At 38.4% G+C, this 15,358-nt stretch overlaps 1 protein-coding gene across 2 annotated transcripts in view; it reads left to right on the forward strand.

Moving 5' to 3' along the window:
* Nucleotides 1–904: 904 nt before the first annotated feature.
* Nucleotides 905–15,358, forward strand: part of LOC130924067 (long-chain-fatty-acid--CoA ligase 1-like) — a 28,715-nt gene continuing 14,261 nt past the window's right edge. The window contains exons 1-6 of one of the 2 annotated variants that reach the window (XM_057850402.1): nucleotides 905–1,051; nucleotides 8,409–8,722; nucleotides 8,886–9,000; nucleotides 9,122–9,186; nucleotides 9,306–9,407; nucleotides 12,070–12,169. In XM_057850402.1, coding sequence (XP_057706385.1) covers nucleotides 8,528–8,722; nucleotides 8,886–9,000; nucleotides 9,122–9,186; nucleotides 9,306–9,407; nucleotides 12,070–12,169 — 577 coding nt within the window. In that variant the 5' untranslated portion in view covers nucleotides 905–1,051; nucleotides 8,409–8,527. Of the gene's footprint in view, nucleotides 1,052–4,786; nucleotides 4,837–8,408; nucleotides 8,723–8,885; nucleotides 9,001–9,121; nucleotides 9,187–9,305; nucleotides 9,408–12,069; nucleotides 12,170–15,358 lie in introns of those variants that run through there. The other variant, XM_057850403.1, reaches the window with a different exon arrangement.

The following is a 15,358-nucleotide window of genomic DNA, read 5'->3' on the forward strand; positions in this document are numbered from 1 at the left end:
AAAGCTTGGGAAATCTTTTTGTATCCAAATCCGGCTTTAAACTTCTCCACAACAGTATCTCGGACCTGCCTGGTGTGTTCCTTGGTTTTCATAATGCTCTCTGCACTTTAAACAGAACCCTGAGACTATCACAGAGCAGATGCATTTATACGGAGACTTGATTACACAGAGGTGGATTCTATTTATCATCATCGGTCATTTAGGACAACATTGGATCATTCAGAGATCCTCACTGAACTTCTGGAGTGAATTTGCTGCACTGAAGGTAAAGGGGCCGAATAATATTGCACGCCCCACTTTTCAGTTTTTGATTTGTTAAAAAAGTTTAAATTATCCAATAAATGTTGTTCCACTTCACGATTGTGTCCCACTTGTTGTTGATTCTTGACAAAAAAAATTAAATTTCATATCTTTATGTTTGATGCCTGAAATGTGGCGAAAGGTTGCAAGATTCAAGGGGGCCGAATACTTTTGCAAGGCACTGTAAGGTTGCTTAAAATTTGATAGCGACAATTTGAGCATCCTGAAAAGTTGTCAGTGTTATGTCCCTGCAGTCCCTACGCAAACCTACGCCCTTGAATCACCATCAATGTCATTTAATGAGTTAATAAATATTATGGGGGTGGGGGGTGGTCAACATTAGAGTGTTACTTTGGGCTGTAAGCAGTTATTCGTTTTAATGTAGATTTTATGAACGTTGTTTTAATTTATAAATGTATTTATAACATTTAAAATTGTTCAATATCATAAATACAATAATGATTAATAATTAACCAAAAATAGTCACTTTGCCTATAAGGGTTAACTTTTAGCTATCCACTGTAGTGACCAGACCACTGTCCCTGAAAGGGTAAAGTACAAAATGTGAATAGTTGACTCATATTTGTAACATTTTGTAGTTCGTTTTCCTTACTGGAAAGTAAAATGCCCTTTGCTTTGTAAGCGTTAGCCGGAAGTTGCACTTTGTCATACGCCCACTCGCTTACAGCACTGTTAGCAAGCGTGGTCAGCAAGAAGAACACGCTGGGAAGAGAAGAACTACTACTAACAGGTGAGAAGTCAATTAAACGTGTTCTTTTTACCACCGAGAATGTTGTGACATAGTATGAATTGTTGGCTATCTCTTGCAGCGTAACTTTTAATAGCTTAGTTATACAATATTTTGTACCGGTGAATCTCGAACACACGTGTAGTAAGCGAAGCACATTGTTACACTGCACCCGCGCCGTCATATGTAAAATGATGGACACTTTTTTTTTTTTTTTAACCAAATGCTCACTCTTCGTGTTTTGTCATGTGTTATAACGCGTTCCACACCTTTGAATTTCTGCGATTGTTCGCTGTATAGTTTCTATTGTTATTTAGTTTTGAGTGTTGCTACAAGTACAGTTAAGTCGCTCAAAGTCACATCAAAGGAGGGGAGGAAATTGCTTTTATTTGGTTTGTGGTATGACACCGGTTACACAAGAGCATTGTTTCCAGACAAGACACGTGGGCATCATAAATACACACAGTGAAGTAAGTCAAGAGTTGTGGTGTCCAGCTAAGGTCCCTGTTTTTTGGTAATCTTTTTAACTCATTTCAGTCTGGATTTCGGCCACACCACAGCACTAAAAGTTTGCTCATCAAAGTCTTAAACGATATTCGTAGGAACAATGAAGCAAATAATCAGGTTTGGTATTACAGTAGTCCTGCATTTACCATGTCTAATTCATTCTACTCAGCAGCCCGGAACAGTGAGTAGGGCTCACTGACACTGAAGTTCAGTGGATCAGACATTATTTACAAGATAGGGATTTATTTGTGTCAATTGTAAGCCATAAATCTGAACAAACCCAAATCATGCGAGGTTCCTCAAGGTTCCATTCTCGGACTGCTTTTATTCAACATCGATATGCTTCTGTAGTTTAGATTATGGAACAGAACAACGTCTCTTTATCATCAACGTCTCATTAAGCTTATGCAGATGAAACACAACTCTACATTTCAGCGTCCCCACATGACTAAAGTCCCTTATGCGCTCACTGAATAAATGCATTCATCAACTCTGGCACATGGATGTGCCAGAATTTTCTCCAGCTAAATGCAGGACAGACAGAGGAGATAATTTTTGGCCCCAAAAAAGGACAAGTCAAAGGTCACAGCGCTCACTTTGGCTCAATGCCACTGACAACTACAAATAACTAAATCTGCCTTTTACCACTTAAAAAACATAGCCACAATTAAAGGAGTTATGTTTCAAAAAGACATTGAAAAAAATCATTTATGCAATTATTTTTAGCAGATTGGATTATTGCAGTGCCATATTCACAGCTCTTATTAAAAAGATGCTGCAGCTGATAAAGAATGGTTCTACCAGAGTCGTCTACAGTACAAGAAAAATGGAACATTTTACAATGGTCACGGAATCACTACACTGGCTTCCAGTGAATCAAAGGATAGCCTATAAAATCTTAATGCTGGTTTACAAAACACATAATGGCCTTGGACCAAAATACATGCTGGATTTGCTTGATCCCTATAAGGCATCCAGACACTTTAAGGCATCTGGAATCGGTTTGTGTCTTCTAAGAGCAAGAGCCAAGCAGGCTGAGGTGGCATGGTTATTCTGCTCTTTAACTGAAGAACAAATGGCAAATTACCTGAAGATCTGAGATGTGCTCAAAAAGTTAGTTCCTTAAATCAGGGCTAAAAAACAATATTGTTTACAACAGCATATCCTTAACTGTCCTTACTGTTAAAATCTGCAATATATGTCTTGAGTTGTTTCCTATTTTAATTCTTTTATTTTTTTGTCTTACTAATTTTAATGTGACTTAGCTGGTCTGGGTTGCTGGGGTTGCTGATGTAGGGACACCTGTTGTCCGTTCCTCAACATTGGTCATAGAAGTATGTATTAGCACAACAAAGCAGAGCACCGCTTATATTGAAAGTTAAAATGGACGTGAAGGATATCGAAGAAATGCTGTAATGGCTTTCCTTGAAGCTGAATGTTTCGTACGTATTTTGCAACTAGATGCTTTATAAAAATTGTAGCTAGGGATAGGGGTGCACGATATCCATTTTTTGAAACCGATACCGATATAGATAACTTCCTGCTCCTCAAGGCCGATACCGATACGATAACCGATAATATACATATAAATTTTCAGTGTATATTCACCTGAGTTTTTGAACACCTGTAGGTAAAAAATACTAGTGGTTGATTCAGCTTAGATTTGCCTTTGACTGAACCAGAATTTTCATGATGACATGAACATTATTATAATGAAAAAAACAAAGACGGTAACAAAACTTTGCATCCCGGAAAAACAGGAGTGGAAACAAACGCACAAATCGCAATCTGACACCGTGCCAAAAATATTAGTAGGGCCGATAATATATTATGTTATCGGATTTATTGGGATGAAGTCATGATTCCTATTATCGGACCAATAATTATCGGACCGATAATTATCGCGCGCCTCTAGCTTGGGGTATTAGAAAAGTGGCTGAAAATTACAATTAAGTTGGAAAGACACTCTTCAAACCTTGGTGGAGCTCTGTTGTTTCTCCCGTTTGCCCCCCGAAAATCCTTTCATAGTTACTTTGAATATGCTGTCCTTGTAAAACTCGTTTCATATAATTGCTGGAATATTGAGAGCCTATCATGCTGAAACTCTGAGTAATATTAATTTATTGAAATTTAGTGAGTTGTGGTGTACTGAAGAGAAAATTGACTTCCTCCAGAAATCATTATGTAGTGATTGTGAAACACTACTTTGGTGTGTTGGACTTTGATTTGGAATACCTAAGTGTTGAGTGAGCAACTATTCTGCATAGTCATCAATTAACAAGATTTCTTCAGTCTAAAGACCTTGTCTAGCCTTTCTATTATCCGTGTTTATACTATGATTTTACATAAATATTAAGACTGTAAAAAATAAAATGTACCTAATGGCTCAGTAGTTTAGACTGATATGTAAAGCAGTTGGCAAATGTGTGGTAAAACATTCTACACTGAATTAGCTTTATCACTTATTGTAATTCTTCCTGTAATCAGTGTTTACCTCATTCTTTCTAATCATCTCAGCTGACCACAGAGGTCACAGGTCACTGGGGTAAAGTTGAGTGGGCAGAGCAACTTGTTTAGGCTTGTGCAAAGTACAGTGGACCCCCGCTATTTGAGGGGGATAGGGAACAAGGCCCAACTGTGAATAGCCAAAATTCACAAGTAATTGACACCCATTGAAATTACATTGGCAAGGGGAAATCCAAATCAATCAATCAATCAATCCTAAACCCAAAGGATTATTGAATAAGTGCAGTGTTTATTTTTCCTAGGGTTGCGTCCCTCCAAATATAATAATTATCATTATTATTATATTTGTTTTATTATTTAATCTTAATTACGTATTAAAACGATAGTTGAATTAGCATTTCCCTAACTGCAAATATGTGGAGGTACACTGTACTAATCTTGTAGAAATACATTTGAAGAGACTAAATAATATGTAGATACATGTCAACAGAGATAAGATACTTGATAAAATACTTGTGATACTATAATCTCAATTATGTCAATAGCAAGTTCATTACTTCTTCGTATCACATCTTTGAATCAATCAGACATACTGTCTGGCGACAAGTAGTTAATAAGAAGCCTCACTGGAACCAGACTGACATTTGAAGAATAGATTTAATCAATGACATGGCAAGACAACCAATAAGAGAAAAAGCAAAATGGAATTGTTGTTATGTAAGGAAAAAATGATTACATCTACAGGCAGGGTAATGTGCTGTGTGCTGTAGAAGCACTCATGAACGAGAGGCAGCGGTCATATCTGTCTGTTGCAGGTAAGTGGGGAACCATTTCTTAGATCATATAAATACTTTATATAATAATAATAATAATAAATGTATATATGCATAAATTATATTTATATACGGAATACAAAGATTTTTAAGTGTATTGCTCAGACAAAGTAACTTTCATAAATTAAGAATACAGTGTGGACTGTGGATGCTGACTTAGGTTTTTCCAGTCACAAAATATTAGACACATTAAGCGATGAGTCGCCAACCTTTCTGAAACTGAGAGGTACTTCTTGAGACATATTAATGCCTTACCAGTTTGAGACATATTTCTGAAATAACCTATTTAGTTACATATTATCTAGAGGTGCAACAATTAATTAATCAACTAATCGATTAGCAAATTAATTGACGACTATTTTGGTAACCAATTAATCGTTTAGGTCATTCATCACCTTAAGCTTGTCTAAATTCTTGAAATTATAAGACACATAACTTCTCAGTTGTAAATATGATCAGATTTCATTATATTTGTGTTTAGTCAAAGTAGGACATGAACAAAAATCAGCTTTTATTTTGGAAAACAACAATTCACATTTTTGCCAATTTTCGGACATCTTGATGTCTAAACTAGCTTCCCAAAAAGGCAGCAACTACTAATCGGTTAAATCGATTAATAAATTAGTTGCCAACGAATTTGATAATCGATACAGTTGTAGACTACAGTCAGGAAGCTGTAATAAAATATGATTTTTAAGGAATTAGTCATCCATTTTGTATTCATTTTTACTTAGAACATGCCTAAAACAGCCTCAAGGTAAATTGTGAAGGTAATTGAAAAAAGTGACATTTATCAGATTAATCAAATAATAGTTTAAATAATCGTCTGATCAATCGATTATGAAAATAATTGATACAGTGCCTTGCAAAAGTATTCGGCCCCCTTGAACCTTGCAACCTTTCGCCACATTTCAGGCTTCAAACATAAAGATATAAAATTTTAATTTTTTGTCAAGAATCAACAACAAGTGGGACACAATCGTGAAGGGGAACAAAATTTATTGGATAATTTAAACTTTTTTAACAAATAAAAAACTGAAAAGTGGGGCGTGCAATATTATTCGGCCCCCTTGCGTTAATACTTTGTAGCGCCACCTTTTGCTCCAATTACAGCTGCAAGTCGCTTGGGGTATGTTTCTATCAGTTTTGCACATCGAGAGACGACATTCTTGCCCATTCTTCCTTGCAAAACAGCTCGAGCTCAGTGAGGTTGGATGGAGAGTGTTTGTGAACAGCAGTCTTCAGCTCTTTCCACAGATTGGATTCAGGTCTGGACTTTGACTTGGCCATTCTAACACCTGGATACGTTTATTTTTTAACCATTCCATTGTAGATTTGGCTTTATGTTTTGGATCATTGTCCTGTTGGAAAATAAATCTTCATCCCAGTCTCAGGTCTTGTGCTACTTGTGATACCAACAGGTTTTCTTCCAGAATGTTCCTGTATTTGGCTGCATCCATCTTCCCGTCAATTTTAACCATCTTCCCTGTCCCTGCTGAAGAAAAGCAGGCCCAAACCATGATGCTGCCACCACCATGTTTGACATTGGGGATGGTGTGTTCAGGGTGATGAGCTGTGTTGCTTTTACGCCAAACATATCGTTTTGCATTGTGGCCAAAAAGTTCAATTTTGGTTTCATTTGACCAGAGCACCTTCTTCCACATGTTTGGTGTGTCTCCCAGGTGGCTTGTGGCAAACTTTAAACAAGACTTTTTATGGATATCTTTGAGAAATGGCTTTCTTCTTGCCACTCTTCCATAAAGGCCAGATTTGTGCAGTGTACGACTGATTGTTGTCCTATGGACAGACTCTCCCACCTCAGCTGTAGATCTCTGCAGTTCATCCAGAGTGATCATGGGCCTCTTGGCTGCATCTCTGATCAGTTTTCTCCTTGTTTGAGAAGAAAGTTTGGAAGGACGGCCGGGTCTTGGTAGATTAGCAGTGGTCTGATGCTCCTTCCATTTCAATATGATGGCTTGCACAGTGCTCCTTGAGATGTTTAAAGCTTGGGAAATCTTTTTGTATCCAAATCCGGCTTTAAACTCCTCCACAACAGTATCTCGGACCTGCCTGGTGTGTTCCTTGGTTTTCATAATGCTCTCTGCACTTTAAACAGAACCCTGAGACTATCACAGAGCAGGTGCATTTATACGGAGACTTGATTACACACAGGTGGATTCTATTTATCATCATCGGTCATTTAGGACAACATTGGATCATTCAGAGATCCTCACTGAACTTCTGGAGTGAGTTTGCTCCACTGAAAGTAAAGGGGCCGAATAATATTGCACGCCCCACTTTTCATTTTTTTATTTGTTAAAAAAGTTTAAATTATCCAATAAATGTTGTTCCACTTCACGATTGTGTCCCCCTTGTTGTTGATTCTTGACAAAAAAATTAAATTTCATATCTTTATGTTTGAAGCCTGAAATGTGGCGAAAGGTTGCAAGATTCAAGGGGGCCGAATACTTTTGCAAGGCACTGTAGTTGCAGCACTAATATTATCCTTAAGATCTAGGAAATTCGAGTGATGTACACGAATCTGATTTTGATTCTTCCTTTGTTTCTTCTCAAAAGGTTTTCTGGGTGTCAGATTGAGTGAAATTTGGTTTTAATGTCCCTTTCTTTCTTGTTATATTGTTTCATTTGAATCTAGATTTAAAGTGATTTATTTCTGTCCTCAGGTTTGGAAGCAAGCATGTCACTAATCTGCTTACTGTCAAACAAATCACCCCCATTCTTCTAGTTTGTAACCTTTTGTTTATGCGTGCGTGTGCGCAAAGGTAAGAGCGAGCAAGGACTTGCTTGTCAAGTTTTTGAGATAACCATTTAGGCACCCTTAAAAGGCATTTGGGGATAAGCTTGCGAGATAGTACTGTACTAAGATTTGTTATATATTTGGTTCACCAGAGTAGCAAAGTAAAAAGTAAAGGAGCACTCTGTGAGAGAGCAGATCTCCACCTAGTTAGTAGCCAAATTTAAAGAATCACCATATTTGTGACCTCTCTGACCCTTGTTCCTTTCTCTTCTCATCATATCACATACCCTGCCAATTTGAGGCCAATAGGCAAATCCATTATTAATAAAATTCCTTTGTTAGTTCTGTGACCTTTGACCTCATTACCCCAAAAACACCTCTTGCGTTTCATATTACAAACATATCTTACAAGTTTGAGAATAATCCTTTTATTCATTCTTGAATTACTTTGAACACAAACATACAGACAGACAAACAGACATATCAAACCTAATACATACTTAGGTTTCACCTAGTGTCGGAGGTGAAAATTGAGAACATTAGAAAAATTGCATTGAGACCGGCTGAGCAATTCTGTGAGTTTTAAATTTTGTAGGTGTTTGACGCAAGGTTCTGTTACAATGTTATGTTTTGCTACAATATCACAAGGTTGTCAAATTTTCCTTTGCTGATGCCTCACATTGGCTTTGAATGTGAGTTACATTAGCCAGCAATGATACTGTGAGTTGATTGTCGTTTGTATTGCAATTTCATCATATTTGCTCACCAGCATTGACTAATTTCCTCGTTTTTACAGGTACACTCCTGGCAGAAAACGCTTAATACACTCCTTTACCTCAGGGTGTCCCAAAACCACTCCACCTCCACCAAGCGCAAATCCTAAACACCTCCATTTGATACCTCGTAATTGGAATCATGCTGAGCCAGGAGTTCTTGCAGAAGCTGGTACTACCGGATATGGATTATATCAGTCAGTACATTAGAGGTCTCTCCACATCTACATTAATCAGCATGGGGGCGATCACAGCTGCAACCACCTTCTACATGGCAACACGACCAAAGGCCCTGCCACCTATCTGTGACCTTAATATGCAGTCTGTAGAAATTCCGGTGAGTTCAGTGCCATAGTTGTTCTTATTCAAGTTCAATTCAAATCTGTGACCTGAATCCCCAGTGGGTGACGCTGCGTATATATTAAACCTTGACACATTCTGTTTGTAAGAAAAAGTTGGAAAGGATTAAATCTTTTTTTAATACTTTTGCTCCATCACAGGGTGAAGAGTATATACATCAATCACCTCTGATAAATGGTGATGATCTCCTCTCACATATTTATGATGATGCAAAAACAATGTATGAATTTTTCTTGAGAGGCGCTCAAGTATCGAGTAAGTGCACACCTAACTATTGCCTTGATATAGTAATAAACATTGATTCGGTTTTAAACTTCCCTGCTTATTTAAAATTAGACATCTTATTTTTTTCTATTCATTCTTTTTTTCTCTTCAGATAATGGTCCATTTTTGGGCTCCAGGAAACCCAAGGGTCCTTATGACTGGATGACCTACCAAGAGGTAAGCCCATACTTCCCATCAGTGGATTTGAAAGGCACCACAAAAATATGATTAGCGCTGCAGTGCAGTATGTCTATCTCCAGTGTACACAGCACTGACATATTGTGTATATGTTTTAGGTAATAGAAAGAACAGAAAATCTAGGGTCTGCTTTTCTTCATAAAGGACACTCCAAGACCACTGATCCGAACATTGGCATCTTCTCTCAAAATAGACCTGAGGTGAAAATATGTACACTTGATGACTATTCAACTGTTACTTAACCCTATATAGTAAGGGTGTAACGGTACATGTATTTGTATTGAACCGTTTCGGTTCGGGGTGCTCGGTTCGGAACGGAGGCGTACCGAATGAATTTCAGACGTAATGTAAAATGCTGTCAAATTTAGTGCGTTAACGGGCGGTGATTAATTTTTGGAATTAATCACATTAAAATATTTGACGCATTTAACGCAAGCGCGGAATGCCCGCTCATGCATCCCATAAGCCCACCGTTAATTACGCCCCATGGACGGCTCGTTAAGGGCGTAACATAAAACGAGCCACACACACAAGTTGCAAGTGGACACAAATTTATTTACGTAAGTCGAACTCGCAATGAACAAAATATACAACATGCGGAAGGAGCTGGCTTCAGCGTAAGCCCAGGCCAAAATAACAAACAAAATGAAACTACACTTAAACCCTACCCGCTAAGTAAACCCTGATCGTAAAAAGGAAATAAAAAAAAGACAGCCACTACCCTGGCTTCTACACTAAACAAAACGGGTTGAACGAAAACGGCAGTTTACCTCTATTGCTGCGGTGCTCTTATTTACAGTGGTGAACAAAAACGATCCAATAACGAATGAACACAAAATACCTCACTGAAAAAGCGGGAGTGTAACAAAAATAGCGATCAAATGCGCAGGTGAATGAATGGCGAGGAGGTACGCGGCACGTATGCTGTCAAATGCGAACTCTCAGTGTTGACTGTAAAATGACGAGCGGTCATATGACTATTGTTAATGCTGCCTTTATTTGGTTAACAAGACTCAGGCACAATACAACACACACACGGGGATGCGAGCTCAAACAACGGCCTAATAGTACTACCTTGTATCGGCTTAGCTGCCGTAAAGCAAGTGTCGTTATTGCCGCAAATGTAAACAAAGGGCTGCACAATGGATACATGACAGACAGCGGCTAGTTTCTGAAGTTGGCACCCTTCCTCGGGTGGCCCATCAGCGGCGGCGACGTCGTCTGCCCGTCCGGTGTTAATCAGAGTATGTCACGTTGGGAGGGGAGGCAGCCAGCTGGCGGACGCGACGATCAGCTGACTGATAGTCTCAAAAAAGATGACAATTAAACGGCCAGGCCGTCACACCACTCAGAAATGCAGTGAGCAGCATGGGTAACGGTTAAATGTAACATGGAAGAAAAGAAAAACGGTTGGCCACCTGGGTGGGGAATTTAAATTAAAGATGTGATTAACTCGATTAAAAATTTTAATCGTTTGACAGCCCTTACCTAACCCTTACTTTTTGAGGCTGTGGTCATAATGTTAATATGAGAAATTTGAAACTGTTCAGTGTTGCAACTGTTCAATTTTGCACATCAGATATTTTTTTAAAGAAAAAGTCTAAGCCAATGTTATTTTTATTTTGTTTTTCAAAATATCTACATTCCAGAACATTGTATTTTCTATTTTTGAGCAGAATTCTAGCTTTGTATAGGCTAATGTTCCTATTGTTGAAAGCACAAAAGTGTGTAATAAACAACTAGCACATTTATATTTTGCATTTTGTTTTCTTACTGTACCAAAAATGTACCGAACCGTGACCTCAAAACCGAGGTACGTACCGAACCGAGATTTTTGTGTACCGTTACACCCCTACTATATAGAGCACTCGTTTAACTCATTGATGGCGCTAGACAGGCAATTTATTTTGACTGGGAGAGGCTGGCAGCAAATGGATTGGCCGTCTAGCGCCATCAACGGCACTGAAAAATGAGCCTTGACAAACAGTCCTTCCAGTTTCAATGAGTTGGATGTTGTCGTCTCCTATTTATTTAAATTTATATTTATGTTTAAATTAGGGGTGTCAAACGATTAAAATTTTTAATCGAGTTAATTACAGCTTAAAAATGAATTAATCGTAATTAATCGCATTTAATCGCAATTCAAACCATCTGAAAAATATGCCATATTTTTCTGTAAATTATTGTTGGAATGGAGAGGTAAGACGCAAGATGGATATATACATTCAACATACGGTATATAAGTACTGTATTTCTTTATTATAACAATAAATCAACAAGATGCCATTACCATTTTTAACATTCTGTTAAAGCGGTCCATGGATAGAAAGACTTGTAGTTCTTAAAAGATAAATGTTAGTACAAGTTATAGAAATTTTAAATTAAAACCCCTCTTCATCTTTTCGTTTTAATAAAATTTGTAAAATTTTCAATCAAAAAATAAACTAGTAGCCCGCCATTGTTGATGTCAGTAATTACTTACACAATGCTCATGGGTGCTGAAGCTATAAAATCAGTCGCACCAAAGCGCCAGCAGAGGGCGCCAAAACTCCGAAAAACACAACAAGTACACATTTGACTGTGCTGTCATTTTAATCTGTTTGAGCGGGGCATTTGTGCGTTAATTGCGTCAAATATTTTAACGTGATTAATTTAAAAAATTAATTACCGCCTGTTAACGCGATAATTTTGACAGCCCTAGTTTAAATACTGTACTGTAAGGATGCCAGGGTTATATGAAGCTGTTTTTTTTAATTGCCAAAATTAGTCACTTGCCATCTAAAGGGTTAAGTCTGTTGTCCTGTTATATTGGTGCTACGCTTTTTGCTTTTAAAAATCTTTTTGTGCTCTGTGGGAATTTAGTGGACTATCACAGAGCTGGCGTGCTACACCTATTCCCTTGTGAGTGTCCCACTGTATGACACCCTTGGTGCAGAGGCCATCAACTACATTATAGACAAAGGTAAAAGACAAGTTAAGAAAAATCTACAGAATTTTTAAATTTTTTTATTTGACAGTTTGGACTTGCATAATCATAATTCGAAATCACTTATATGCATGTTTTTATTATTTACAAAATGCTGCACTTCATCAACCATTATTTAAAATATAGGCGATAGAATAAACTACAAGAACACTCTAATTGAGAGCAGAAGTTTGATAATAATCGCGTTATTTGTTATTGAGTAATCTTTAACATAAACATGACAAACAAACAGACAAACAACCGAATACATAACCTTCGTTCACCTACTAGCGGAGGTAAAAATCCTCTGGCCCACAATGCTTTTCATAATACCATAATTTTTGGACTATAAGCCGCTACGTTTTCCCATCATTTTGAAACCCGCGGCTTATAGTCCAGTGCGGCTTATTTGAGGATTTTGTTTGGGTTAATGGGTAACACTTTATTTGACAGCGGCGTCATAAGACTGTCATAAGTAGAGGCGTGCGAAATTTCCGATTCTGAGATTATTCGTGATTCGGCCGTGGACGATTCGAGAACGATTCACAAAAATCCAAATTTCGATTATTGAATTATACCAGGTAAAGCAGACCTAAAACACAGTCAGCGCAGTCTTCGGGATGCAATAAGGAACGGACCGAGAGTAAATATAATGTTCAACTCGTGATGGTAGATAAAAAAAAAAACAATAATACCTGACTGCGGCCGACAGCTGCTTCAAACAACGCCCAGTTGCTAGTTGCTACAAACATACGGCCACATACGGCTATAGTAGATATCACATATATGTAGAACTAGATGCAAAATGACAGACGACGGCGCCGGTAGAACATGTAAAAAGAACTAGATGCAAAATGACAGACTTGCCGTTTAGTAGTTGCCGCGTTGTTAACAGCCGCCATCTTAAATCAGTAGACTTCTCTAGAAGGCTCTGTTGTAGCGGACCTAATTAACTTTTTATCTATAATACTCCTAAATCGGCAAAATCTTAACTTGAATCCATCTTTAAATGATGAAACAGTATTAAAACTTTGACATGTCGAAAGTAGACAGAAGGGAAATTATGGAATAACGGGAGAATTTTAACAACCTTAACGCTTGATTTACATCATTAAATTAATTGAATGTAGTTTAAAACTGAGTATTTTATTTACTGTTTTAAAGTGTTAACATGATACTGAAAGAGTAGTTTAGTTTAGCCTGAGAGCATTTTTGAACAATTTTGAAACTAATGTACAAAACATTAAAAGTGGGGGGGGGAGTGGTAATATCAATAATCGATTTATATTCGAATCGGAGCCTCTGAATCGTAATCGTAATCGAATCGTTAGGTGCCAAAAGATTCCCACCTCTGGTCATAAGACCGTCATAATGGCGTACCGCACGCAGGCTATTTTTAGACCGTGACGTCGCATCGTAAAGCGGAAGTAAAGCCGAAGTGGGACATTATAGACCCGCCCTCGCATAGACCCAACGTAATTAGTAGAGGTGTGCCAAATTTCCGATTCTTAGATTATTCGCGATTCGGCCGTGGAAGATTCGAGAACGATTCACAAACATCCAAATTCCGATTATTTAAATATGCCAAGTAAAGCGGAAGTACAACACACTCAGCGCGCCGCGCGGTCTTCGGGACAGAACGGAGCGGGAGTAGCTAAACATCATGCTTCTCATTAACCGGCCCCTCGGGTAATGCCAACGCTCAACTCAGGGCTCTAGCTCAACTTATGCCACGAGATAAAAAAACACAACAACATACCTGACTGCTGCTGAAAAGCTGCTACAAGTACAGCTAAGCTACATAATGTTACAGTAAATATCATTTATATAGGACTAGATGCAATATAGACTCGGTAGCGGTAGCAGCACATCTGCAAAAAGCTAGATGCGGGCGTTAGTAAACGGCCGCCATCTTAAAGTGCCTGTGACACAAAAAAGCATGTTTATTTCATAATACACGCGGTATTTTATGCTCCTGAAGTATATGGACCGCTTGGATGTGTGTGGAAGCGATCGCTATATTTATTTAGTTTTTTGAATCCCGCGCCAGGAAAATGAGTGACTTCCGGCTTCGGTCTTGCATTAAGGAGGAGGGCGCTGTGACGTGTACGGTAGAAGACGTCCTCTTCACGCTACAGTGTACTGTTGTGTATGAAGACGAAGGATTCAGCTGATTTTGCGGGTTAATACGTTTATTTTTCGCATCACGCCAGCCAAACGGCTGCGGAAAAATCATTCTGTATGAGGGAGAGGCGTATGCGCCTTTTTGGAGTTTCAAAAGGTTCCCATCCACCGTGGATATTTACTGTGGGACCATTGGACTTACGATGAAGTGAATAAACATCTTGTTTTGTATTATGTCAAATACGAATACAGCGATTACAAAGTAAACACTACAAACTTCCTTTAAATGAAGGACTACTTGCGTTTGATCATTGATAGGCATGTAAAAAGCTCTCCTAATGCATTAGCAGCAGCACGTTAGCTGCGTTAGCTCCAGCCACCCTCCTCCGGGGAACGAACTGTAAATTGCTCTCCGCCGGGCGGTTTGCCGATCCGCTAAGACATTCGACAACCGGGTCGTCATGTCAAATAATCCAGGATAGCTATGTGTGATTTTCCGCTTTGAAGACTTTGAAACATCACTCGGTTCGGGTTAGCATGTCGGCTAGCTGTCACGCTTTCTGGTTTGTTTACATTCTCCGAAGCCGGGGAAGGGAAATGACATATGTCCGATTTAGGTGTCATAAAATATCGTTCGGGAGGTGCGACAGTAAAGGTGAAGTCGACAGTTTTGACCATTATGGAGTAATTTTGCCATGTCGTCCTGAATAAATGCATTTTTATTATTTCATATTCCATTCAGCACAAGACTGTTATTTGTCATGACCATGCCATTTATTTAGCAATTGGGGAAAATACTTGGATAAAAAGAGTATCCTGTAAAAATATTGAAGTAAAGAGACAAAAACAATGACATTTTACCGCTCTCTTCGTCGCGTTTTCCTCGTTGTGAATAGTTCCCCCTCAACGGGCTGACTGGTCCTTCTCAAGCGATTTATATAGCTATTGGGGAAAAATACTTGGGTAAAAAGAATATCCTGTAAAAATATTGGAGTAGAGAGACTGAAACAATGACATTTTGCGGCTTTCTTCGTCGCGTTTTCCTCGTTCTGAATAATTTCC

The sequence above is a fragment of the Corythoichthys intestinalis genome, chromosome 11 (assembly GCF_030265065.1).
Source record: "Corythoichthys intestinalis isolate RoL2023-P3 chromosome 11, ASM3026506v1, whole genome shotgun sequence".
NCBI lineage: Eukaryota > Metazoa > Chordata > Actinopteri > Syngnathiformes > Syngnathidae > Corythoichthys > Corythoichthys intestinalis.